Raw genomic sequence first — 26491 nt, 5'->3', positions numbered from 1 at the left:
CCGAATGGACTCCTGAGGCGACAATTATCATTCTGTACTCAAGAGGGATGAATCTGACACGGTTCGAGTCTACCATGGAACTAGCTCTCAACATATATCGACGCAATGCTCAGCTGCAACTCAGGAAATATTTCTACCAGAAGCAGCCTCAAGTTATTTGTCAGCATCACTATGCGAGTAAAGGGAGGTCGCTTGCTCTCTCCCGCGCTCGAGGGAATATCAATCGAATTGCTTCTGTCTTACGTCGCGCCGTTGACTGTCAAATACTCTTGTATCACCGCGAGGAAACTTACGCATCTGGTTCCGCTCAAGCCTGATGCTCGTATCATGGACTTTCGGTGGAAGTACGTCCGGGGACGGATATGCTGATCGACTCTCCTCAACGTTGTATTCACACTACATGTTTGGACATCCACCCTCCTGATCGACGAGCCCGAGGAGGGAGGGACATGTCCGTTCTCTCATCGCGGATCCGCTGGCAGCAGCTTGCTCACGAAGCTGCACGGGCGGAGATCTCACAATGAGGTCAGACTTCAATATTCCAGCCCCCAGTGAGTCGTGAGCATTCTGATCGGGATCTTGTGAAGCTTCCGTTCGCTAGGCTGCTCGAGATCATTCCTCCCCGCAGTGCATGGAACATGCAGCCTGGATACGAGCTGGTGCTCCCGAATCGAGCGCGATTTCTGCATGGCTTCGGCAGTTTGACTTCGGTCGCTTGCAATTAGTGGAGTACCGATTCCGTGTACACCTCTGCCATACCTGACGTTGTTGACCCATTCGGGGCATCGCATCGGCTGCTGAGCGGCACTATATCAGTTGATTTGAGGCTCCGACCGAGATCCCTAGCAATGGGCAGCCGAACCGCGGCGAGGGATTCTCCTTGAATGCCCGAGACAATTAGGTCCCAAGTCCCAACCACTTCGATGAGCTGCAAGTTCCGCTGATCAATCGCTCCCTATCGCAGGCTATTACGCGAATTACTGCATGACTTTCGAGTGAGAGTCACGCGATCGGGTCGTCGACGCTGCAAGAACATCGGCTCCGGGACGCGGTGATACTGAAAGAGGAGGACCAAAGCCACAGGGAGAAACTTGCGCTGCGAGCCGTATCTCACTAGAGCGAGTTCCTAGAGAATTCAGATTGGAGCCCGATTCCGGGAGGTAATTCATGAAACCCGTCCTTGCCGATGTTTGTAGATTATCCTTAGAATCACATGGTGGTCTCAAGTTCCAATTACGCAGAGCCCTCTCGACTGAACTTAGCCAAGAGCATTGGTGTCCCCGCCGTGATGGAAGTTTTTTTCCGTCCCTGCCAGACAGGAATTCGAAGGGGGTGGCATGACGGTGTCACGCGAGCCTGGGGTCTGCTTGTGCGTATCGAGTTATCACAAGAACGTTGGTCTCGTCGGATTGAGTCATTCTGAGAGGATACGGCAGGATAGGATTTCGGCCTATCTATAGCAATATTGAGCAGGTACAACCTCCCTTCAGTCAGTCAGGGTTCTAATGGGAGGGCGCACGCAACTCATATTAGAATTTCGCTCCCTCGTCTTCAGATAGCCGGTGTGTGAGATTCACACACATGCGCGGAGGAAAAAACTCAACCAACCATCCCGATATCGGCCGGAGAGACTCGCGGCTGCAGCGTGGAAATCTCCTCCCCGACGAAGAGAAAGTCTTCCCGACGCGACGGCATCGGCATCCCAAAGAAACTCGAGCGATTAAATCAAGTCGTAGCTACCGTGGTGACCGTCCCTGGTTTTCCTTCGCTTCGAAGAGTAGGTGTACAGTTTCGAAAGATGTTTTCCTTGTCTGCTGTCGCTTTCATATTCGAGCCGCCCATCCAAAGTTCGCCATCAGATAGCTGTCCAGCTGCTTCGTCCAGAGCAGGTGATGAGCAGGTACGCTATCTGCCTCTCACCCTGTCTTCCCGTCATGACTGTCGGTCCAACAGATGTGGTTGTGTGGAGGAAAGCCTGGCTATTAGTAGTTTGCGAGCCACAGAGGAACTCTCTGAAACTCCACCGGTCAGAGTTTCCAACCCTTCAACGTCCGGTCACGGAGCAGCTGTGGTCGCGAATGAGGGAGGAAGGGCTGGAGAGCTTCTTCAGGAGGGAAATTCATGAGGCCCTAGTCAAGATTCTGTTGGGGCAAATGAGATTCGCTAAAACCGGTACTGAGCAAGGACGCCTTCATAGAATTCTTCCGATTCTCCCACGACTGACTCTGATGAAAGAATTGAATCTCCTCCCGATTTCGAGCAGATCTGAATCTGCCTCGCATAAACTTTCCGATCAACGTTTCAAACGGACGTCCCAATGACCCTTATCCACTGAGCTATGCGTATTGTTTCGTCGCTTTTCGAAGGTGGACGATTCGTTCCTCAAGCCGGCACGGGAAATCTCTCTGCCTTAGCGTTTCCCGTCTCTGCCAACTCGATATCATCCCTCGGACACCCCGCCCAGCAGATGTCGCATCGCGGAAAACAACAATTGGAGAAATCCTATTTTGAGGATACACCGTCGAGGCTGTGCAAGCTCGCATGTACTTTTATCGGGTGCGCAATTCCGTTCACGATATGAGTCCTCCAGCTATATCTGAAACCAGCCGCCTGAGGTGCGGCCTTTGAAAAAGATGCAGCGGAGGAATTTGCTTGCTCACCTCTTGCCCGACATTTTTTCGGCGGGGAGGGCAAATGAGAAAAATAACAAGGTAATTGATCTGAGACGCAACAAAATTTCCGGAGAACTAAATTATTTGCTCTCGTGCGGGCCCGCATACTCAACCAGGTGCAGGAGAGCAGAAACCCGCGTGGAATGCGTAATTTATAGATTGCTCCGCCTTCATTCTCTCTCGTCTTTTCTCGGGAACCTTTCTGCTCTGAGCGAAAGCGACTTTACACCCCCTCCGGAATTTCGAGCTCCCGTCGAATGTATCGCCGAAGGTCGATGAGGTTCCGACGAGTCGTGAGTTCACAGTAGCCGTTCCCGGAGCTATCGACGAGGAATTCCGATGCCAATCATATCCATCAAAGGGAAATAAGCAAGGAACTGAGCACAGCTCTTCCTCCTCGTCCTATGAGCGATCAGGCACCGAATGTCGGAGCCCCGGATGTGATCTCACGTGCTGGGGACTCCTCGAGAAAACAGGGTCGAAAGGAATTTCTGAGTGATCGGGAAAAGGCGCAAAAAGAGTTCCTGATCGAGGCAGAGAAGGGTGCACGCAGAAGCGAAAACTGCTGAACTTGTTCCTGAAACTCTTTCGGGCTCGAGTTCAAGTGAATTTTGATGGGTCCTCCGCCCTCGATAAAAACTTGGAACGATTGTTGAATAGCGTCTTAAACGACGACAGCTGTCGTCGCACACAAATTGATTTCACAACAGGGTTTTAAATATCACAGATCACAGCGCAGCTTCCGCCGTATCGATTTCGCACGAGAGTGATCTCTCGATCGCCAAGATTTCTGAGAGTATACGTAATGGTAGGGAGGCGATCATGCGACTTGTCTCGGAGAATATCGGAAGGTCCTGCTCCTCTCCGCACGGGAACGTTCCGCAGTCCGATGGAATGAAGAAATGACCGGTCTCCGATCTCCGGTCGGAACTTTTTTCGGCTCAGTATTGAAGCTCATGACTGTTGTGAGCGCAGACGATAGGAGAGGCTTTCACTCACGAGATGATTGGATCTCTTGCTAGAGGTAGAGGGGGAAGCTATTTCCCATGGCCGCGCAACGATCCCACACTCGGCTTCACTCCTATCGCCGGTGTTTGTCTTGCTCAGGAATTCGCGCGTTTTTGCGTTTTAAAGTGTTCCTGCTATCTTCGACGGAACACTTGCTTGCTTTCCGTTCATTTTCAAAGGAGGAACAAATTCCCCGTCTGCTTCAGTGAGCTCTCTCGACGGCAGGCTAGAGTCTTTGGAATCCGCTTAGCCAACATGTCTCAACTGTTGCCCTTATCTTCATCCGAAGCCATCAATATTCACATGGCTCCCGAGGCTCGCAGAAAGGAACCCTTCACAAATGGCGCTCACGTGCCGGAGCGAGCGTTCATATAAGCCACTCAGTCTGATGGAAGGTGTTCAGAGCACTTATGCGAATACTCTGAGCACCCTGGACAGACCGCTCAGACGATACGGTTCCCATGAACTGACTATTTTGATGAATGATCGATGAGATTGCGACAGTCATCCTCATTCAGACGATCATACGGTATGAACGAGAGGTCAGGTTCGACGATATCATGACAAATGTTCGATTTTTTCCAGAAAGCTCGAGTCGCTCCCGATCTGATCGAACGGGTCCCTACAACCTGTGCCGCTTCCCAAATTCGGGTATCAAGTTGTTGTCGGAAGTTCAACGACGAGAGAAACTTCCTCAAGAGCACCAAATAAAAACATTGTTGTCATTCGCAGCAAGGGCGTCAAAACCAAGAGAGATTTATGGGACAGCGAAGGAGGCATCTTTTGATGCGGGTCACAAAGACCCAGCTGGCGACTAGCCGGACATACTTTTACACACGCACACTGAGAGGGAGACCGCGGCGCGAAAAAGAGAAGGAGACACTTCCCCGTCATCCTCTCGGCCGGCAAGCTCGTTCGCTCGCACCCTCATCCGATGCGTCCTTAACTGCAGATGGAGCTCCGAGTGCCCGGTCGGAAAAAAATGAGGAAGGGAATCGCTCTTTTCAAAATACTTCACGCAAAGACGTCCACCGCTCCTGACAATCCCCGCTGTCAGTGGTCTTCGCTGAAAGTCGCCGGAAGAAGACAAAAACATATTTCATTCGAAATCAGATTAAAAATCGAGGGCCTCATGATCGGACCGAGCAACGCAACCCAGGGCCCTTCTGAGCGTCTGAGCCGTGAGCCAAGGCTGCGAGAATCGGAGTGCTAATTCGTCGCTCGCTTTATTCGTTTCTCCTCGAAGGAGATTGTCTGTTCTGCTGTCTTCCTTCGCTTGTGAGAACTTTGAGCGATGAGCAGCCAACACGACAATACTCCCACGTCACGGACCCACGAAGACAAGGGAGGCGGACGTCCATCACGTGCTTGCGTGTAAGAACCCGCCAAGAAACTCACAGAAAGCATGTGACATTATCTGCCACTCCAAGACCGACTTTTCCTCCGCCGGACTTTCTCTTCTACGCCTCGCTCTCGATTCCGAGGGCTGGAGGCTCCGTCCGACATCAGGCTCAGAGCATCGGGCCCCGTTTCCCTCGCTGCAAGGCTTCCTTCATCGAGTGTCTTGGATCTCAGAATTGGAAGTATGATAAGAACAAACGCTCCTGACCGCGCGAAGCAGACCTTGGAACCACCGAGAACGGGATTGTTTCAAACGGAGAATAATTGCCGGTCGGGTGGTGACCAAGTGAAACATTGTTAGTCCTAATTGTTTGGCCTTAGCGCGCTCCCAAGTGGATTCGTCCCTCCGTTCGCTCTATCGTCCTTTCCGTTCTCTCAATAGGACGGACAATAGCCCATGGGCTTTGGCCAGCAAATGGCTTTTGACACAAGCTCACCGCTCGCCCACTGGCTCGCAAGTCAAGCAATTCCTTGCCGAGCTGGAGAGGAAGCCCTCGCTTGAGGTGGATTTGCCGCTAAGACTGTATTTTTTCCGATTGTTTTATGACAGAGCCATTATTGTTATTTATTCCGCTCTTTATTACGACGAGCCACAATGCGATGTTGGTGCTCGGGAAGTTCGGATGCTCGGCGAGGTTTCTTTTCGCTCTCGGGACGGAGATGTGGATGACGGATTCGTCGCTATTCCTTCATTGACGCAGAGACCGCGGGAAGAATCGTCTCCACAGACGCTCTCAAGGAGATACCAAGGAATCTCGCGTATGGACCTCTACCCTCTTTGGGGGCTTTCGGAGTAAGTTGGTCGCATACCATCCCAAAAATCACGAATGTGCTGGAATATTCGGCGGATGCTCATTTCGGTCTGCATCGATATGATCCGAAATTATCGATTCGAAAATCGCTCTGGTGGGACTTGACCCAATTAAGATGACCCATCGGTGGCAGATCTCATCGGGATCAGTAGCTGTGAACTTGTCGACATTGATGCGAATGCCGATATCCTCCCCGGGCTCTTCTGGAGGATGATGTTTCATCCTTAGATTGTATCTGGAATTTTTCTCGTCCTACGGTTCGCGTTGGTTCTACTGCTACTGGGGAAGAGGTGAAAGGAAAGGCCCGCCTCTGACGCGGAGGAGAGTTCGTCCACTCAGGCGGGCGGGACCGGTGAGCTCGGGCTTGAGTTTGCTATCAGCTGCTCGTAGGCTTCGTCCCGATCGGATAGACCAAGGAGAATAACGGCAAGGATCCGCCACGAGATGTGATCGAGATTGTGCTTGCGTTCGAGCTCCCGAACGATGCAAGTTGTGCCTCCAGACCACGGCTGCAAGTACTGTCATTCAATAGTCAGCTGAGGCATCGATGACTCCACATATTGGTGTATGATGCTGCGGATTCTGATCCTTGCACTCGTTAATTGGCCGGCAGGTGAGTCGCATGCCGGAGGTCGATTTTCACGAGTTCAAGGAAATGTCGAGTCGTGATCACGCATCCGATGGATATTCTGTACTCCCATCGGAAACTGCGAACGTCGTGTATGATTTTCCTCCTCCGGACGGAGTCGCATGGGTCTCCGTATCGTTGACTCATAGCCTCCTGAGTTGTCATTAGATGATACGAACATCGATAGGTTGCTCTCGGGATCATGCGTTTTCGATTGTGTCGGTTTGCCATTCCTCTCCTCCCGAACGATTCTTGCGAAGGCCCGAATCCACTGCACTTGGATGGGCGCTCCCGGGGATAGCATACGACTTTCAATCATTGGAATCATTGACGCTTGGAGGCATCCCTTTCCAGGATCGCTCGCCAATTGGAACGACTGGTGGACATACGAAGGCATTTCAGGTAACGTCTCGTGGCACCGCTCCACGAATAGCGTTACGATCATGTTGCTGGCTCTGACCTCGAGGCGAGAAATATATATGTGGTTTGGGCTAGGCAATTTTGAGAGGATCCTCGAGAAAATAATCCGAGCATGGAGGAATCTGATACCTTTCACCTACGACTCGAATCCAGCACTGACTTTCCGCTGGGAACATAGGAGTAGTAATTTCTTTTGACTGGAGCATCGGGGTAGCCCGGCCTGCGTTGAGCTTCTTCCCTAACGCTTCATTCTTGTTCCCTCTCCCGTCAGGCCCTGATTTCTGGGGACGTCTGAACCCCGGTCTCTGGGGCTTATGCAGCATGGGGCGACGACAATCTCCAATAAATATTGAACCTCAACATCTCCTGTTCGACCCAAATCTCCAACCGCTACGAATTGAAACAGGACGAGTCGGTGGGGTGTGTTTGAATACAGGACAAGGCGTGGTCTTTAGAGTGAACGAGAACTCGTTTGCGGAGGATTCAAATCAGACGTCGTCGTCGTCGGTGCATATCGCAGGGGGACCTCTCGCTTATTCGTACCGAATCTACGAGATCCAGCTCCATTTTGGACGGAGCGACCGCGGCGGATCAGAGCATTTGCTGGCGGGGACGGCTTTCCCTGCAGAGGTCAGTCATCGACCTTGTTGGCTCCGATTTTTTTTCGTTCTGTCAGTGAAGTCGAGATTTTGAGACTGTCCCGTCAACAGATCCAGATCTACGGATACAACAGCGATCTTTATGCCGACGCATCCCAAGCGCGGGCGAGAGCGCACGGTATCACAGCTGTTGCGGTGTTCGTGAGGATTATTCAAAACGCATCAGCAGCTGACGCTGGCACGTCGACGAACACCGAACTCGATGCTCTCACGAGTAGTCTCCAGTACATCCTGCACAAGGGTGATAGCGTTTCGTTGCGATCCTTGTCAGTCTCGGATCTGATTCCCCCAAAATCTTCGATGATAACCTATGACGGCTCGTTGACCTCGCCAGGATGCGAGGAGACCGTCAACTGGATCATCCTGAACAAACCCTTGTACATAACACAGGATCAGGTAAGATTTCGGAGACTCTCGAAATCCGAAAATCTTGTTCCAACTGAGCCACCTGTTGCCTCCGTCAGTCACCGAGCACGATGATCGCCGAGCCGCGGCACCTTCCGTGAGATTTTGTTCCTTTCTTCAGTTAGGACAGATGCGTAAGCTGAAGCAGGGCGAATCATCAACCCCAATGGCTCCCCTGGGCGACAACTTCAGGCCGGTCCAACCGCTCTATCGCAGAGTAGTCAGAACCAACATCGACCTGTATCCAAACAGCGAAACCATCGACAATCGCGTAGAGCCCGCGTGCCCATCGATGAAACTCAAGAAGTTCTACCAAGGTGAGTGGGCTCCATGTGACTCCTTTCCGCCGTTCTACGTCTTCGAGAGTGGGAACTCTCAGGCAATGCGAGGGGGTATGAATCCATTCCAGTTTCACCGGAGGTCCTCGCTGGTGCCATCCCAAGAACGCTCACAACATTTTGAAGCCATCGAGAAGCTGTGATCATTTTCTCATCACGATGGAAAAGTGCCATTTCCATGGAATCAACCACAGTGTAGTTCATCCGCAAATCATCTCCTCCGAAAAATAAAGACTCAATTTTGTACCACTTCTCTATGCCTATCGATTCTGTTTTTCGTATCGTATCATACTTCAAGCAGGCATACACACGACAGGAAATTCTCTCCAGAAGATGAAGTTGCATTGGACAGGATTCGAAGAACGGAATAAGCCCGCGACTCGTGCTCGCCCAGGCTCAAGCCGTTAGTTTCTCCTGTTCGTTTAATCGCATGAGCTAATCGATTCGTTTGGAATGATCGGGGACACACATTCTTTGTCCTAGATCCTCTGCCTTTGCGGGTATGCTCTTCCAAATCAAATCTTCCAGTCTCGAGATTCCGATTGCTTGATTGATCACATCGATGGTCCTCGCGCGGGGCGTGTTACTCCGCGAAATAACCTTGGAGAGGACAAAGCGGGCACAGAACGACACTCCGGAGGAAGTACGCTCGAGTATAATTTCCCCGTACTCAAGACGAAATCAGGGCGGCCGCAAAAGCCGGAATTCGCGCTCCTTCGCGGGGGTAGGCCGATGGGAGAAGAATTCACCGAAAAACTCGAGCGCCGCCAATCTGGACTCGGGAGAGTCGCGCCGAAAAACGGAGTAGGGGGTGTCGCGGAATATCCGGGCCTCCTAATGGGGTAGCCGCCTCATGGAGCTATGTCATCATTCGATCGTACGGCTGACAATGAGAACCAGATCGGCTCCGGGGGGAGGGGGAAAATCCAGAGGATGCCCGCCCCTTCAAGTGGGACACGACTCAAAGATAATAATTCAAGGACAGCAGAACTCCTCGCATCTCATATCTCACAGTGCTTATCGATCTTCCACCGTCACGGATTAGAGGCTTGAGGGAGGCGGAATCACCGCTCAAATGAGGTTGGTTATTATTGCATCGAGACCGCATTCTGCGCCGAATTCCCCAAGAATTGCTTCGCAACGAGGATCAGGGGAGTTCAGAATGAGAAAAATGCAGAGTCGTCGTCGCGAATTCGAGCAGGATTTTGAATATGGGCGTAGTTTGTTCGCACGCAGCCGTCACTTCAGCATGTTTGCTCGAATGTCGTTCGCTGCTCCACTCAGATTCTCCGCACGGTCATTTTGAAGCGGGAAATGCCGACAACATATATGCTGAAATGTGCAAACTCGACAACGTAAGCGGTGGTATGTCGCGCTCGGTGCCTACAAATGGATTCGTCCTGTTGATGACTCGCGACTCCAACCTTGGCTCCGTGGAGGGCGACCAGCTGGTTGAGCGACGTCGTCGTCGTCGGCAGTGCAACCCGCGATACGCTCTGGACAGACGGTTGGGTGTTAGACGAAATGTTTTGGCAAATCTCGCTGCGGTTTCGTTTTTCAACAGCCTCCCGGCCGGCCTGCAAGGGAAGCGGATGGGCTGGATGGCGAGCAGAGTCAACTTTTCCACATCGGTGGTCGTGGCGCATTGATTCCCACTGAAAGCCCTAACGTCCGAAGCGCAACATTACCGACCCGACAGCCGTATATCAACAGGGAGAACCTAATCGAAATACAAGTGGCTCCGACTGAGAGGACGAGACGCTCAGACGGCCGGAGAGATTCTCCGCTCGTAAATCATCCGAGCGGAATCTTTTTCGTCCGAGGATGCCAAGGGCAAGCTAGCGACCCTTTGAGGAAATCCGAATACTATGAAGATCAGGTCAAGAGACCGGGGTCTCTCGAACCCGGAGAATTGGGGAAAGCATATAATTCCGCTCCCCGACAGAGGGTAAATTTTCCTCTTTCTCCATCAATATCTCCGCGCTTGAGAATCATCCAGATTGGACTTGTCGGGGATATTTGTTCGATTTAGGATCGGCTCTGCGGAGAAGAATTCATCCGAATCATACCGCAACAAACCCGAAACGAATTGATTCACTTCGTATTTCCCTGGAGATGCTTCTCCGATCTTTTCTTTGTGTCCTCCGCGGTGGGCTCAATGTCTATTCCATCCATATTTGTGGAGTCTGAGCTCCTCGATGTCTCGTAGGACCAGATTGGCAGTGGGACGGGCGCATATTCAGAGAGAAATCTCTTCTGCCTCTCTCTCGCACGCATATGGAGCTTGTCCGCCATGCTGGCAATAAGATGAGAATTTACATCTGAATGAGAACAATGCGGAGGCGAGGTCATTTGAATTCCCCCATCCGGACCTCGATGTGAGGTGAGAGTTTCGGAATGAGAAATGGATTCTGGAGATTTTGTAGGCCGAAAACTCCTTCAGAGCTGTCCTCGTTCGGTTTCTGAGTCGGATGCGGAGCTTTCGGAAGCCAGACAATCCTCCCTTAGGGAGGGAAATAACTCCTCACGATGATAGACGTAGAATGGTCAGAGCTGAGCGGGGCATTGCGGCCCTGACAGTGTCGAGTTGAAACACCGGATGTCTTTTGACAATTCTTCTTCGGTTTCCTGACTCCGCGCTGTTATCCGTCTTGGAAGACAAACTTTCATTCGGTGTGCTCGGTCTTTCAGTCGCTTTATCATCGCGCAGGAGTCAAGAGGAAGCTTCGGTTCCGTTTATCGCTTTGATAGCAACAACAGATCCTGCGGCAACAGCAACTTCATACAAGAGGATACAAAGAGGGATCTAGATGCGCTCTCAGACACCCTGCGACTCGTTGGTTGGCGAAGGTGTCATGGTAATCGATGGTATTCACAACATTCGACTACGTATCATCTTTCCGCTTTTTCTAGCCTAAAAGGCCCGCGAATTCCAGAGCGTGCCGAGCAGTCAGAAACTCCATGCAGGGAAAACGTCTATCCAGACGTAGTAGACGAGCATCTCAGGGCAACCGTCCGTCGCGAGCTCCTACGGCTTCCCGACCCGCGACGTGGCGGGCGAGAACTCGAAGGTGTCTTGGCTAATGAGTTGAATAAAACTGCGGGAGACGGCAAGCCCTATCTTGTTCGACAGAGCTGCCGCTACGGAGCGGAGTAATTTGCATTGGCAACACGTCGGCTGTTAACTGTGAACCGAAAAACGTCAATTTCCTCTACTTTGACTTCGAGGATAGGGACACACAAAGCGGATTGAACCGAGACGGGAAGAGAGAGGAATCCAGCCTCACACGAGGCTAATGTATTTCTTTAGATCCTATTTGCATGTAATTATCCAACCGTCGCTTGTTGAACAGGACACGTAGGTCTCTATAATTTGCCTCGTATGAGGTCCGTTAACGCGAAACTCCCCATAGAACACCAGGGATACGAGAGACAGGAAATTCAGAATTGAACTTGGGAGTAAGAGCAGGACTCAATGATTCACTTTCCAGCTTCAATTGAGGTATCAGAAGAGTCAGGTCATGATGACGGGGAGATCCGTACTCGATCTGTCATCCAGCGCGGAGACTGCAAAAGAGTATCCGGAGAAGGACTTCGCGCCTGAGGTTGCTGGTCCGAGCTCGTTGGGTTGTACACTGCTGTAACCAGGCATAACAATGAGCTCTTATGTTTGCCTTCGAGCTCACACCCTGCGTGTGAGTCACGGAAACACCTCGTCAATTGTTGACTCAATCGAAATCGAGTCTCGGCAGCCTGGCAACTCTGTCGATGAGGTCCTGAACGAGCATATTGTTTGACATTCCGTAGTCTTGAGTAAGTTCCACTTGATTGAAACACGATCGAAACCTTACTCGAAATCAACGTCGATCACTCGAAATATCCAGGTTGAACGCGGACCGGAGGATTGGACTCGCCGGCGGAGCAGCTTTTTGCCGGTATCACCTTCTGACTGGCTGGTCTGAGATGTGGTTGACTGAGATGCTTGGGAGAGGATTTGGCTCTTTTATTCGAGTCCGCTTAGGTTTGCCATTCATCAACTCGTTCGGTCAAGGATGTTTCAACATTCTCGAAGCAGAGCCGAAGCGGAACTTCTACTGATAACAATCTACCTCTTATTCGCTCCCTGGCGCTCTACCACCAGCTCGGATCATGACAGGGGAGCTCGTTTCCGAGTGGTTCATGAGGCACCGATGGACGCATAGGGGGGATGTATGCTCAATCGGGGCTTCTGATGCGGGATCGACGCAAAGCGCCATAGAGCTCATCCATCCCGCGAGAACTCCCGAGACAAGTGTCGAGCTCGGGCTAGACACTTGTCTCTTGAGCGAAAATCGAAAGAACGGGCCAGCAGCGGCAGCTGTAGCCAAAGAGCTAGTCATCGTGGTGCGCACGCCGGAGTGCATGCAATATTCTGAGACTTGTCTCCGTGGACACAGTTTGACAAATTGAGCAATTGTCCCCTTTGTTCTAAGCTTTCTTTGTTCCACACTAGCACAACAATAGAGGAGGACTGGCGAGTTCCTCGATCAGCTCCGATCGAAGAATCCTCCCTCCAATGCGGACACGCGGCGCCACCGCCGCTTCTCCCGGGCGTATTTTGGCCAACAAGTGGATACGTTTGCTGAGGTCGATCAAAATCTCCCCAGTAGGTAGCGGTTTCCAGATGAAGAAGACGTCGGGATTCTATGATGGAATTGTAGGGAGACCCTCGTAGGAAGATACTATTCCCGACGTCCTCGCCTAGAGAATTTTTCGCCTGTGTGAAGCTCCACACGATCACGAGGTACGGGTTGGAAAAGAGCGGGACAGACCATAGATGATATGGCCGTGTTGATAGCCGAACGACGGCATTCGCCTCGCCTCCATGAGTCGGTATAGCTGAGGTTTCGATGCCCGCGGGCTGATGACTCCGATAGCCTCAGTGAATCTAAACAAGGAGAGAGGACAGAAAAAAGCTGCCAGGTCCCAGTCAGGTCGAAGATAGGCAGCCGGAGGCCATTGGACGGGGACCGTCGGCGTCGTCAGCCTTTGTGTCGATTTCGCAGCGAATCTCGGGATTTTTTCCCCGTGCATCCTTTTGAATTCTGCGCTTGGCAACAAAACGCACGGTCCAAGAAATACGACGAGGAAATACCTCTCGGGAGGAAGACTGCTCGATGATTCTCGCGTATACCCGATTCATTTTCCTGGGGAAGAAGCGTCCCGAGCGCTTCCGACTCCGATATTAGAAATTCCTGTCCACTATTGAGACTACTCCGTCGGCTTACAACGTTTTACAGAGGTCGGGGGCTCCAGAGGGGGATTCTGTGATTAAAACGTATCTCCATTGATGCGCTCCTTACCTCTTTTCGGCGGTAAGCTGTCAGCATCGCTCCCATTCTCTTCATTGAGATTCTAATGAGTGAATTCTTCCAATAAGCTGCGAGGTGCACAAAGGAGCTAATTTTCCAGGGCGAGTCCGTTTAGAGCTCAAGCTAGACGAACCCGTTAGCTTGCTTCCCTGCCTATTCGGAGAGTTGTCGAGTTGCTGGTCGTCGTTGGAGCGAATGAGCTGCTAATGAGAGTGAGAGCCGAGATCGGACGTGTTGGTCCAAAAATCTCGGCAAACTTCTCCCTTAGCTGCACTCTCTGACTGAAGCGCTCCGCGTCAAGGGGCGGTGTCGGGAGGGTATCCAAGTTTTGGGATAGTTCAGTATTACATGCCTAGCGACTCTCGCCAAGGAAAATTGCGGGCTGGGAATCGGTCTGATACTTCGCTCCGGGAATACTCAAGAGTCGCATGTACCTCTTGTGCTTCCGGCTAAGATTTGAGATGGGGAAGATGGACGTGGAAAGGGGATATCCTTTCAATCATCTCTGCTCATTCTTGATGAGCTCCATCGATTGAGCCTCCGGAGAAAACCCCTAACCTGGATCCCATCAGAACGCACATTCTCTGACTTCGAGACGAATGGTTCACATTCGGAAAGACTCTCGCGACCGGAAAGCGACTCGCAAGAGCTCCCCCGAAAGATCGTCGCACGGCACGAGAGAAAGATTGGAGAGCCGCTCTCATAGTTTCGATATATAGAGATGGCTTCTTCAAACAGCATCGGAAATCAGTGAGGAATGATTCTCTTTGAGGAGCTCAACCCTTAGCGTCTAGATGCACGCGGCTGCGACAAAGGAAGCCTTCCCGACTTTAGGCTCGTCACGGCACTCAAGAGACCGAGGTGAGGGCGAAACCCCGGAAAGGAAGGAAGAAACTCGGAGATGTCTCCTGGGGGTATCCAGGTGAGAATAAGACCGTCAGGAACGTGTAATTGATTTACAGTTTCGTCGGGGCGATAAACGTGTCGATCCGTTTGATCCAAGGTGCGGGAGTTCTGCCGGTCAATAGTGTACCTGGAGCTCGGGTCGATTCCAGAAGCTCGGAAGGGTCCTTCGATTGGAATCGCGTTCGAACCATCGACAAAGGAGCAGGGAAGGTATGACAGAGCAGCATCAGGTCGACCACTACTCCCTTCGATCGAGTCGCAGCAGCCTCGGAGGGAGCCCTTTGAAGGCTCCATTTGCTCTATCATTCATCACTGGGAGTTTGTCAACTTCGAAAAATTGGTCTCCTAACCGAAGATGTCTGTTTTGACAGCGCAGCCCAGGAGGATATTCTCCTTCAGCCATCGGACGCACGACAAGAATGCGCACGGAATCGATGTGAACTCATCGTTTCCGTTCCGAGTCCCCCGCTGTGCATGTCAGCAGGAAATTGTCATCTACCGGGCCCTATCAGTGGTCACAGAAGCGTCGCTGGACTTCCATGCGTTGTCTGGTCGATTTCGAACTACCGATCCCACGATTGCCGTGAAGAAGAATCTTCAGATGCCTTCAGGAACGAGAGGACGACGTGTGCTCCTTCAGAGATGTGCTACCGCGGCTCTGGTCGCTCTGCGTTATCCGTCACTGTAACTTTCCCTGTTGCTGTTGATCAAGGCATCCCCGTTCCCTCTGCTGCACGTGGACAAACAGCTGATTCGACCAACTAAGCTGCTTTTTGGCCGACAGCCGCAGGCTACAAAAAAAGTCCTATTCCCTATTCAAGGCCCTGAATTCATCTCAATGCGATCATCCAGCTCAATAGTAGAGCATTCCGGGGGAATGGAAGCCTGCTTAGCCCCACGGTTTAGTCAGGTAGCCGCGGAAGCCCAAGTTTCCTCCTCTACTGGACCTTCCCTCGGACTTCAACAAGTCCGCGGCTAGGCTTTGCAGCGGTTCCGGAACCGCATACCCGGAACCGCATACCCGGAACCGCATACCCGGAACCGCATACCCGGAACCGCGGAACCCGCGGGTCTCTCCTTCTGGGCCTGCGCAATTCTTCTCAGGTCCCTGGAAGCGCAGAATGGATAACACTCAATTTCGGGAGCACTTCTTCAAATGGTCAAAAAATCCGTAATATTCGGGCTCCGATGATTTTTCCAAGTAGGGACGGCGGGAGCGGTTCGTCTGAATCCTCTGCATTTGAGCTCTCTGTTCCCCTAGAATCACATATGGGAGGCGCGACCCTCCAGGCTGTGGGATGTATCGAGATACGATTCTTCGGGTCTGGGAGGCGTGCGCTGAGCTTCGTATGTTCATACAGGAACGCGAGTCAGTCAAACATCAAAAAGCGTATCCTGATCCAATTTTCGGTGCGCTTGGAAAATGAGTGTGCGGCGTAGTGCAACGCGCAAATCGCTTCTTGTCCTCAAGCGTTGGAGCCGGGATCGGTTTCGGCTCCTGGACAGTCCTGCCGAAGCTCAGCGCGACATTGAGAGCAAGGGAGGGGATCTTTCTGATTCGGAAGCACAATCCAGGGAATGAGCGGGTTTTCGCAAAGCCCATCTGCGACAGGGGGAGGTAACCAGAACGACGCCGCCAATATGGCGGGATCCAGAACGTCGCGAGTTCAATGCACCGTGGCGACAAGGACGCGGGGCTCACCGTCTTGGGAGTGGTCAGGGTGCCTCAGATGGGGGGAACGCTCCCGCCAAATTCTTTTCACAGGCCTCTTCGACGTATCATGCGTTAGTAATCGTAAAGGCCGGTGGGGCAGTGGACAAGCCCGGGTCTAGAAAACGCTGTACTCCGACCGGGAGCGCGCTTCAAAGAATTTTCCGTCGCCAGCGTATCCCGCGTATCAGGCTGATTTAAGATCGTGTAGCCTTCTGTGTGTTCAAGCTCGATTTGGCTTGCAAGACATCCACCACAATGTGATGCATTCCTCCTGTCTGACGCATACCGCACTTCCCGCGCTCTAATGCGATACGCCTCACACAATCTTACGACCCAACCCCGATCACACGCTTCGATGACGATGTAACGTCTCCTCGACTCGACTCGGCCCCGGACGGCCGATCGGCCCGAAGACGTCATCAGCTGGAGTTCCACATACGGAGAACTTGAGCCGCCGGCGCGGGAGAAAGCTGTCTCCGATGATTATCCGGATCCCTCTCGGCGAAGGCGGGAGGATGGAGCTTCCTGAGAGATCGGAACGAAAGTTCATACCTAAATAATTTTCTTCTGGAACCTGTTCGCCAACTAAAACGGGACAGCTTTCTCTTTGAAAGTTGCATTTGCTCCCGGGTAATCAGTGAGGATAATTGGAGCAATGATTCCTCGGGATCGCTCGGATGGGAGGTTGGGGTGCCCAGGCAAAGCTGTCTGCCGTTGTGGGGACGCCAGGCGGGTGGTTCGAACGAGGCAACACGGTCCGCTTAATCGACCCTCCGCGAGCAAATTTCATTTGCGCAATTCACAGGGGACCTCATCGCGCGACATCGGTTGGTCGTTGAGCTCGAGCCGAGAGTAAAAGAGGTCTCGACCTGCGACATTTCGGACGCCGCATACCGCGAAGACTCCTGCGAGGTCGTCTGGGCTGTTGCTCGCCGCATATGGAATTGATTTCTGAGTTCGAGGACGGAGCTCGAAAATCGCGGAATGGTAGGCAGGCTCGCGAAGACGGAGCCATTCTCCATCTCGCGGCTTTCACCGTGGATTCGATGAGGGAGCACGATTTTGTGGCCGTGTCGGAACCCGGGTCGGCCCTTAAGTCGTTGTGTTTGTCGATTACATGAGGCTGCCCCGTAGGACAGACCGAGGACTCGGCGGACCAGGAAGAGGCAGGAAACTGATTACCTCGTAACCAGGAGAGGAGTGTCCTCGTAGTCGTTGTAGTAGTTGTTCATTGCACGATTGCTGCTCGATCTGTTTCCCTTTTTGTGCTCTCATAGAGAACAAGTGGCCATTTTCGCGCGAGTATATGTATGTGCACCCCATCGAGCGACCCAGCGATGCAGAGGCTGAGATCGACATACGACAAGTACAGCGGGTGCAACTTATCGCGCACTCCGATGTCTCACGACCGATGGGGAGCGCTGAGCATACGAGATTCGGTATTTCAAACGGTTTCGGGCACCGGAGTGAGCGTCACCGCGAATTCCTCTCGAATCGGCGGGAACAGCACAGAGAATGTGCGACTTCAAGGAGCGGACAGACAAACTCTGCGCGGCGAAGAAAGGCGGTGAATGAGGACTTACGAAGGAATAGCTCCTGCTGTGACCACGCTGGACTCCTTCTGTCGACGACACTGCATGACAAATCAGGAGTGGTTCCTGCTTGCCATCCAGCTGGGGAGGGCCGACGACGACGCCGCCAAAAGTAGCAGAGCGACAAATGGCCGGAGGTTGACGACGAAAAGAGAAGTTCCGATTTCCAAACAGCGTCGAGCCAGACGCTTGGAAGTTGGATGACTTGACCGTACACGAGAAGAAAAAAAGCTGCCACACTCAGCAATGCAGTTTGCGCTCGGTTGGTTTCGCCCACCTATAGCGAGTCCGCACCCCAGTCGAGTCCTTTCTTTGCACCCTGACGCTTGGTTTCTCTCGCTCGACGCAGCTCAGGGCGATCCCGAAGCACAGACCGCGGCTACATAAATACCGGATCTAACCGCGTTGGAGGCGCCGTAAATCCATGGCAGGGACGACAAGACGCTCTCAAGAACACGGACTTGCCACGAAACATCCGCAGTCAAGCAAGAGTTCGCCTCTTGGAAAGGGTTACCGCTTGGAAGAGCGTGGTCGGAATCGCGACCCCATTCGATTCAAAGTTGGAAGCAGCGCACGTCAGATCTCTCTCCAGTCTTCTCTTCCCTTACGGCGCTGCTCAGTCTTCTGAATCCTGCAACAAGGCTCCGAGTCTCCTCGTAATCGGACCGCGGGAGCATTGACAACGAACTGTCCTGGTCCGAGGTGGGTCGAATTGAGAGCTAGCTCGGAATCGAAAGAGTCAAGAGGGACGCCGCTGACCAGACGGAACGCAGAGGGAAGTACCGTCGACAAATTGACGCGGTGCAAAAATGTGAGAGTGGCTCATCCCGAATGGATTTTATGGTGGCTTATTTTTCCCACTTTTCCCTCCACGATCATCAAGCCGTCAAACTCCAACGGCACATTCGAGTGGGAGAACACTGCCTTGTTTCATTCCCGTGGAGAGCCGTCGTCTTTATTCCTCCTCGTCGCGCAAAATCAGAGGGTCATCGGAGTTTTGCGCAAAAAATCGAATCAATGTATGTAGTCGCTTCACAGCGAGGTCCTCATTATGCCACTCTACGACGATAATCGGTTCCGGTTCTTCTTCGAGCATATTCTCCAATGGGGAACTTCAAAAAATAGTGATAATGTGTTATCCTATTGGGGAGACTATTCCCCGAGGAAATGCGACGGTCAGCCACATTGTCTCGAGAATTCCCACAGCTACAGGTTACTGGTCCATCTCATGTTAGACCGACCTAATCCGATACGCTGCTGACGTCCACCCGAGGGAGGCTCCTTGATATTTCCCCGTTCGATTCGGAGTGACGGTGAAGCGACGCTTTGACCGACTTCACCGGAGGGCGCGCATCGACCATGCCCCCGATGAGGGATGAGAAATCCCGGAAGATGGCTGAAAGCTGTAGTTTCCACCTTGGTCGTTCTTAGAACATCACGCGTCGGGGTTCCCTCGATAGGAGCCCTGTTTTTGCCGTTGAGCTCGTCAGTGCCGTGTGCGAACCCCGCTCGTGATATCATCGTCGTTGTCGTCCCATCAGAGTAGGCAGCAGCGTGTTTACATCATACGGGGTTTACCGTGGGCTTAAGGGTGTATGTACAGCTGAAACGATCAGGCAGAGCGGAGACGATGGTGATCATGACAACAAGCTATGAATATGAGCACAACCTCTCCGAGCGTCGCACATTTCCTCGACCTACTCCGAAAGAAGTTGCGTTCTGGCAGTGCTCACTGGGTTTTCACCCTGAGATACCCCGAAATTCGATTCCCCGTGCTGATAACGAGGTCGGGGAGGAATTCTGGCTCCTCAGGATGATCACTTAGGAACGTTCCCAACTCTTGTCGCTTCCTACGCGATATACACCCACTGCGTGGGATACCGTAGAATCTATGAGGTTCGACTTGGAAGGGACAGTTGGTACGAGCTCTGAGCCTGATGAGGGAACCAAGACGAATTCTTAGAAGTTCATCGATTCGTCGGCGACCTCGACCTGAGTCTTTTCGAAGGACGAAAGTCTTGGGAATCATGAGCCAGGCTCGCTTCGAAACGTCTAAAACGACGGTCTAGTGGGAGACGGTGGAAAACTCGTGAATGCGCGCGTCGAGACGGCAGCTGAAGTCAAGGCAGATAGTCCGAAACATTCCATAAATTTCGAGCCGACGTCGAGCTGTCTCCAGCTAATTAGACCGGTCGGCAGTCATAGCCATGGGAGCGAGTTGAGCGCGGCAAGGCATCCCGTACCGAGCTCTATAGATCACAGGGTCAAATGATCATAAGCTGTGTGCCGTTTATGACCGTATGTCACACCTGTCCGACGCTAAAGTCGACCCGGAGAAATACGGCGACACCGATAAGCGCGAGGGAGAATTCAAGCCCTTGGGAGCGGATCGCTAGGACCTGGAGGATTCTTGGAATCGCGAGCAAACTTCGTCAATCGTTATTCGATATCGATGGGAACTTGATTTGCCCTCTGGGTGAAGTTCTAAAAATTGTCCACCGAATCAGATCTTGCCTGGAATGACTGTTGTTCCTCCATGATAAATGAGGCATTCGCTGACGTTTGCGAGAATTCCTCTAGTGAAGTGGCCCGCGAAAAAGAACGACGGCGCCGTCGACGACGCCTGAGGGGCGGCAGGGGTGGAGGGTCAGATGTGTTTTCTTGCCTCTCGGCTGAGTTAACCCAATGGGATATTTCTTATTTCTAGGGGACGGACTCGATCGGGTCAAGCGGCAACCGGTCCATCTCACGCTCGCTATAGCAGTGGCGGGCGAGACGGTGGCGGCGGCAACAGCAGCGAAGCAGAGAGCAAAGAGGCGAAGGCTATATTAAAAATGTCCGCTTCACTGGCTTGCTATTGAACACTGGGAGACGACCATGGCTACTGACCAGAGAAGGCAGCCAGGCTGGCTGGCTGGCGACCGAGCACTTCGTATTGGAGTTCGCTTGCGAACTGGCCAATGAATTCTTGGCGAATAAAAACCTCTCGACAAATTGCGCGCAGCTTGGACTCGGTCTCAAACGGGCAGCTATTGGCTAGTCCGCCTCTTGTTGAAAGAGCGATTAGAGCCATTCGCTCCATGGTCGTACTCGAGTCGGGTTGCGGATTTTCGATCTTCCGGGGGCCGCGCTCCCGATGAGTGTCCCGAACATTCGGGTATGAATAGATTTGCGTCATCATGTCTTGGACTTGGACCTACATCCATGCGCGCTCGGATCAACTCCGATGACATCGCTGAGGATCGTATGCGCCTCGCAGCTCAGAGATCGAGATCGGGACAGGAGTCAGTTTTTGCGGTCACAAACGAAAAAGTCTGATTCGTCACGGTAATTAGCTCTCGTCAACTCGGTGCAACAAATGATTTCGGAACGCTGATCGACCGAGGGGTCCACGGTCCACATAAGACGATTGCCTCCAGACATACCGATCGCGGCAGCGCAGCTCCGACTGACCAGGACCTTGCGAAACGGTATCGATGCAATTAATGAGCAGTCGCTGTTTCGATCTTTTTTCGTCCGAACTTTCCCGCGACATTGGTTTAATCTGAGATTTCTGAGAGACGTCTGTTTTTAATATCTTCTCCTCCGCGGGCCACATTCCTCGTGCAGGCTCCTGAGATTTCGAGCTCAAAACTTCGTTCCTTGTCTCGGAGCGCTGCGCTGAAGTAATTCCTCCTAGCTCGCTCTCGTGCAGTGTAGGGATATGGTCCGATAGAATAACTTCAAATCGCTAACCTCCAATCGCAGCGTTCGAAGTCAAAATAGTCCCATCGGCCCGAGTCCATCTACCTCTATCCGAGTAGACACTCCACAGCAGCGTGCGGAGAGAATGAACACATGAGATGGCGAAAAATACACCGAGAATCGAACCTCGAATAATAATAGATGCGATTCCTAGAAAAGTTTCTGATATTTCTACTTTCGGAATTCGAGCATCCGATGCTGTCTCTCCTCGTGCCTGTGAGATATAGATCAGGATTCGGGGAAGCCAGAGGGGCTCAAAGTCGCCTCCCGAATTCGCGAACTCGTTCCCTCCTACCGAGATCCGTGTCAGGGCCATTTGTTGGATTGAATTTCAGGCTCGGCGATCTTCCAACAACGTGGGGTCCGCGTCCATGAGCTCCATGGGAGATTATCAGCTCGGGAGAAAGACGTCATCTAATAGCGTATTTCCTCATCTTTCGGAGCTGTTGTTGATTCTAAAATTGATGGAATAGCAGATTAATTCTGCGATCGGATGTCTAATTAGAGGATTCGGACCCCGCTGCCCAGACCCCTCGCGCTTCATAGAGCTGGATAACTGGTCGTCGCCGGCAGCCGAAACAGCCCATAATTTACCCGATCGCGCGAATAGCCCTTTTCGCGAAGTTTTAATTCAAGATTACGTAGCGAGGCTACCTTACGTCAGACAAGCAGAGCTCTTCCGAAGACATCGTCAATAGTTTTACGCAATCATTCCCCCGCTCGAAAATCCTCGAGATGAGCGGTAGAAACCGCTAGGCTGCGTGGAGCTCCTCCCGCGGATGATGAGCGGACTTTAACGGATATCTGTCCCGCGCAGGAAACCTACAGTTCCTCTTCCAGTGTCGAGACAAGGTTTCAAGCCCCGAAGACACGATAGCTGCGAGGGACGAACAAAGATGAATTCGAAAGCGATCATCAATGACAGAAGAAGAGAGATCTTTGAGAGGATGTTCACAACGCAATCAAACAAATATCAGGGAAACCATCGGATCATTCCTACAAGGAAGCCGCCAGTAGTGAGCGTTGAAGAGATTTTCCCCGCAAGTCGTACAGGGACGATGCCGCGGTCGAACCCGGGGATCCTCATGTCGTAAATCTGCGCACAGCGCGGACGATTTAATTGAGGGGCTCGTGTCGAATATCGCCGGAAGCAGGAAAAATCCCCCGATATTCTGACACATAGTTCGAGTGAGCTGTGGACGTTTCTATTCTCAGGCAGATGATCAACTCGCTCTCGGAGCTACGGCGCGTTGTACGCGTCTCAAGTCTCAATATCCGAGCAGGAAGGGCCGGAGTGGAAAGAAACTCGTCCACGCGACGGGGAAGCCAGGGCTAAGTGAGAGCTGCTTGTCAAAGTTTATTTGCATGTGTGTCTCGGCCTACGTGGATGGACGAACTACAGCCTGAGACCGTAGACGACAAGCTGGCCATAGTCGATGGCAACGACAACACACTCCCGGCGCACGACTAAAGGCAACGTGACTTCGCCTAAGGAGGGTCGACGTGCCTTTTACGGAATGCAGCGTGCGCTCGCTCAGAGCTCGCATTTCCTTTCGGTTTTCCTATTCCGCTCCTTTCTCCCTCTTTCAAGCTCTCGATTCGCGTCCTCTTCCAATGACAAGCAGCTTGAGCAGATTGCCACGGAAAGAATTGGAGAGGCTTCCAAGAACCAGTTCACCCGGTCACCCGGTGGGCTCGGAGGTCTCCGTTAGGCATATCCATCCCCCGAATTCCTGAGCTAATAAAAGAAAACTCTTACATTCGAGCAACAACAGTCCGCGGTGGCATTCGGGAGCGAACCGACATGAGGGATATTGGGCGTTGTTCGACGGAGTGTCTCCGGACGTTCGAGTGAGCCTGATGACAGCGGGGAGTAATGAATCAAGTGGACAAGACGGAACACTTAATGAGCTAGCTGCATACTTATAAATCATCTGCCTGGGTCTTAGTGTTCTAATCCTGATCAAAAATGCATAAAATAATAAACTGGGTGTGGTTCACGTAATGTCCAACTGTTACGAAAGTACTCACTCACTCATTTATAAAGTAAGTAGTCGACCTTCTCGACAATAGTTGCCTGCATTGGCCCAAGAAGGGAGATGTCTTTGCCCGAATGTGTTCATATCTCGGCCCGGGAGATCCGTCCCTGATAACGTCGAGATTGGCATTATTCTGTTTCTCTTGTCTCTTTTTCGAGGTTCGGGTGTTGACGGAATCAGGTCCTCGAGAAACCATTTCTGAAGCGATAAAGCATTCGGAAAAGTTTGTCATCGGGGTCTCTGGTGATAATTGATCGTTTCTGAAATTGCTCCCCTGCCGACCACATATCTGAAGATTTTGAAAATGTTCTCTGATTGTTCCCTTCCCGCCTCCATTGCACGAGCGTTCGTGCGGTCGCTATCTGCCCTCAGGGGGACGCCAGCGAAACAATTTTTCCCCGGTAAAGAGAACAACTGGGAAAAAGTTGAGGAGTCAGATTGTATCTCCGTCCGCTTCGGTAACATGTGCTTGTTCTCGCGACCTACGAAAGCGCTTGGAGAAGTTGCGCGGGAAGCTTCGAGATCTCTCAAATTCCGGAGAAATATCTCTCAACCGAGAAATTGTCCGGGATATTTTCACGATATACCCGCGTTCGGTCCGCGACAAGAAGAGAAGAGCGCACGGGAATCGATGGATCTCGATGCAGCGTCAGTCTGTCATTCTTATCGTCCAAGTGGACGTAGAAAAACGGAAGGCAGGAGACTTCGCACACCAGGCGGGAGAGGTGGCATGAGGATGAGGTCCTCAGACGCGTGAGACAGGGAGAAAATGGGGTGCGGAAGACATCGAGACGATGTAGCACGCGGAGGAGAGATGCAAAGGGACTTCCAATTTCCCTCGAGACTTCAGGTGGGAGAATGTTGCTTAATCTAGAGGCGAATCTCGCTTTAATCTGACTGGGCCCGCTCCGCATCGTCTTCTCTTATCCTCCAAACTGAACCGACTTGACGGGATAGAATTTCCCCTGCGCATGAACCAGCTGAGTGACGGACGTATCCCGCCTGAGCCTCCCATGCTCTTCTTATTCTCGTCATGGATATAAATAATGCTGTACGAGATTTTGCCTCACAGACTTATGCACCAGGTGTTGCTTTTCGGAGAAAACATCCTCGGATGGAAAAATTATTCAAAGAAGTTGATGTTGTCACTGTCGGGACTCTCCATCACAACCTCTCCCGAGTCGTCATCGAACCTCTTCCCCCGATTTGGGTTCCCCGACGAGGGTGTGTGAATCCTCTATGGAACATATGGTCCGGCCATTAAAATTCAGAACTCGACTGAGGCGCTTTCGGACAGGTATTGAAACTCGATTCGGGAATCCCGACTTCGCGCAGCGCTCCCGCCGACAGGGCTCGGGATACCGTTTCCTGCAGTGGATTCCGCCGACGCGATATCGTGTCTGATCTCGATTAAGTCCTCGGAGCGAAAAGTATCGGAAATCAATCGGAGATGAGACCGACAAGCGTTACGAGCGGTTCGCGAATGAGAAATTGAATCGAGGAGCTCGAGCTCCTTGAGACGAGATTCATTTTTCGCTCCTTGACTACAAGTACCAGACTCTGTATCTATCTGAGTCACGCCTCGTCCTTCTTTTTCGCATTCTTCCGTTTTTTTGCCGCCCACAAACAAGTGAGCGCATCAGATCGGAAAGACGTAGCCTCGTGATGTCGATAATTTCGAATTAGACCATGAGCGGCTCGCTGATGGAATTTCGTGGGGTCGGCATGAGCATTCGTTGCATAGTGCCACGCCAGGCTGTGTCAAGCGGATGGAGATGTTGACAAGCAAGGCGCCGGGAATGAGACGCGTCAGTCTCGGCCGAGTCTGTCGGTTGTCAGTTCAGTTCGCTTGTTCCTCGCGCGTAACCGCATCGGAACAGCCCTAATTGGGAGTTGCCCCTGGGCAGCGAGGCCGCATTTTGATGCTGCGAGGTAATGACGCATGATTCAGCAGGTTAATTACCACCACCGTCGCCGCTGTTGCCACGGCACGCGTCAAAGCGGAATACAGCGGGGAATTTTTAACATTTACTCTGGATGCCCTCGGCAATCGTCCAAGTTTCTGCGTCTTCTTCTCTTCTGCTGCTCCGGTATGCTTACTCAACCACCCATCGACTTCCCGGCTCCGACGGTTGCTCTCATGAGCGGCGGACGCTGCATTTTGTTCGGGCTTGGCACGCTTTAATTCGCTCGAGCAATCGAGGAGCTCATCTTGACCGCCATTTGTTGCATTAGGGTTCTACTTCAATCGACACGAAGGGACGTCATTCATTTCTGTGTCGGAAGGGCTCTTCGCTCCACGGCGAAAGAGTATCGGGTATCACGCGCGGTGGAACTGAATTGTCCGCTCTCACACAGTCAGATGCATCGGCACTCTAATAGCTCATAGAAAGGGCCGTTGAACTGTCGAAGTATCACCCTTCGAAGCGAGTATTGGTTTTTAGAAAAAAAGAAAAGAAGCCATTTGCTTCGAATCCAATTTACGTGTCGACAATCTCCGCTCGACGACCGACGTGTCGTGCAGACGACTGCCAGACAAGCTGAGGGAGAGAAAGCGAAAAGACCACGGAGCGGCTCGGGTCTGCTGCCGAGAAAGAGGAACTTGCGTGTCTCCAGTCCATCGGGAGAGCAGGGAGAAAAAAATTGTCTTCGATTGACATTGCGTTCGGGACAATCTCGTACATCGTAAGCGCTGGTCTTCCATGAAAAATCAAAATTACCACAACATGGTCGTTCTCGAAAAATTGATTCGTCCGGTCTCATTCGTTCGCTCTATTTCTAGGCCGAAGTCTCGCTCTGAGG

At 52.1% G+C, this 26491-nt stretch overlaps 1 protein-coding gene across 1 annotated transcript; it reads left to right on the top strand.

The window, feature by feature from the left end:
• The first annotated feature begins 1167 nt into the window (after positions 1 to 1167).
• Positions 1168 to 8467, top strand: LOC100906139 (carbonic anhydrase-related protein 10). Its single transcript, XM_029112826.1, has 6 exons — positions 1168 to 1216; positions 6876 to 6923; positions 7213 to 7571; positions 7652 to 7996; positions 8127 to 8322; positions 8415 to 8467. The coding sequence occupies exons 1-6, from the start codon at positions 1168 to 1170 to the stop codon at positions 8465 to 8467; spliced, it is 1050 nt and encodes a 349-aa protein (XP_028968659.1).
• The last annotated feature ends 18024 nt before the right edge of the window (positions 8468 to 26491 follow it).

This window comes from Galendromus occidentalis, unplaced genomic scaffold (genome assembly GCF_000255335.2).
Source record: "Galendromus occidentalis unplaced genomic scaffold, Mocc_1.1 scf7180000077529, whole genome shotgun sequence".
Classification (NCBI taxonomy): domain Eukaryota; kingdom Metazoa; phylum Arthropoda; class Arachnida; order Mesostigmata; family Phytoseiidae; genus Galendromus; species Galendromus occidentalis.
The sequence above is the reverse complement of the archived record's forward strand: the minus strand, read 5'-3'. Positions and strand labels throughout refer to the sequence as shown.

Excerpts from the sequence above, each read along its gene's own strand:
- LOC100906139 (XM_029112826.1), top strand. The coding sequence starts at position 1,168 with ATGAAACCCGTCCTTGCCGATGTTTGTAGATTATCCTTAGAATCACAT. Across the intron at positions 1,217-6,875 it reads ATTATCCTTAGAATCACATG|GATCGCTCGCCAATTGGAAC; the intron begins GTGGTCTCAAGT and ends ATCCCTTTCCAG. Across the intron at positions 6,924-7,212 it reads GACATACGAAGGCATTTCAG|GCCCTGATTTCTGGGGACGT; the intron begins GTAACGTCTCGT and ends CTCTCCCGTCAG.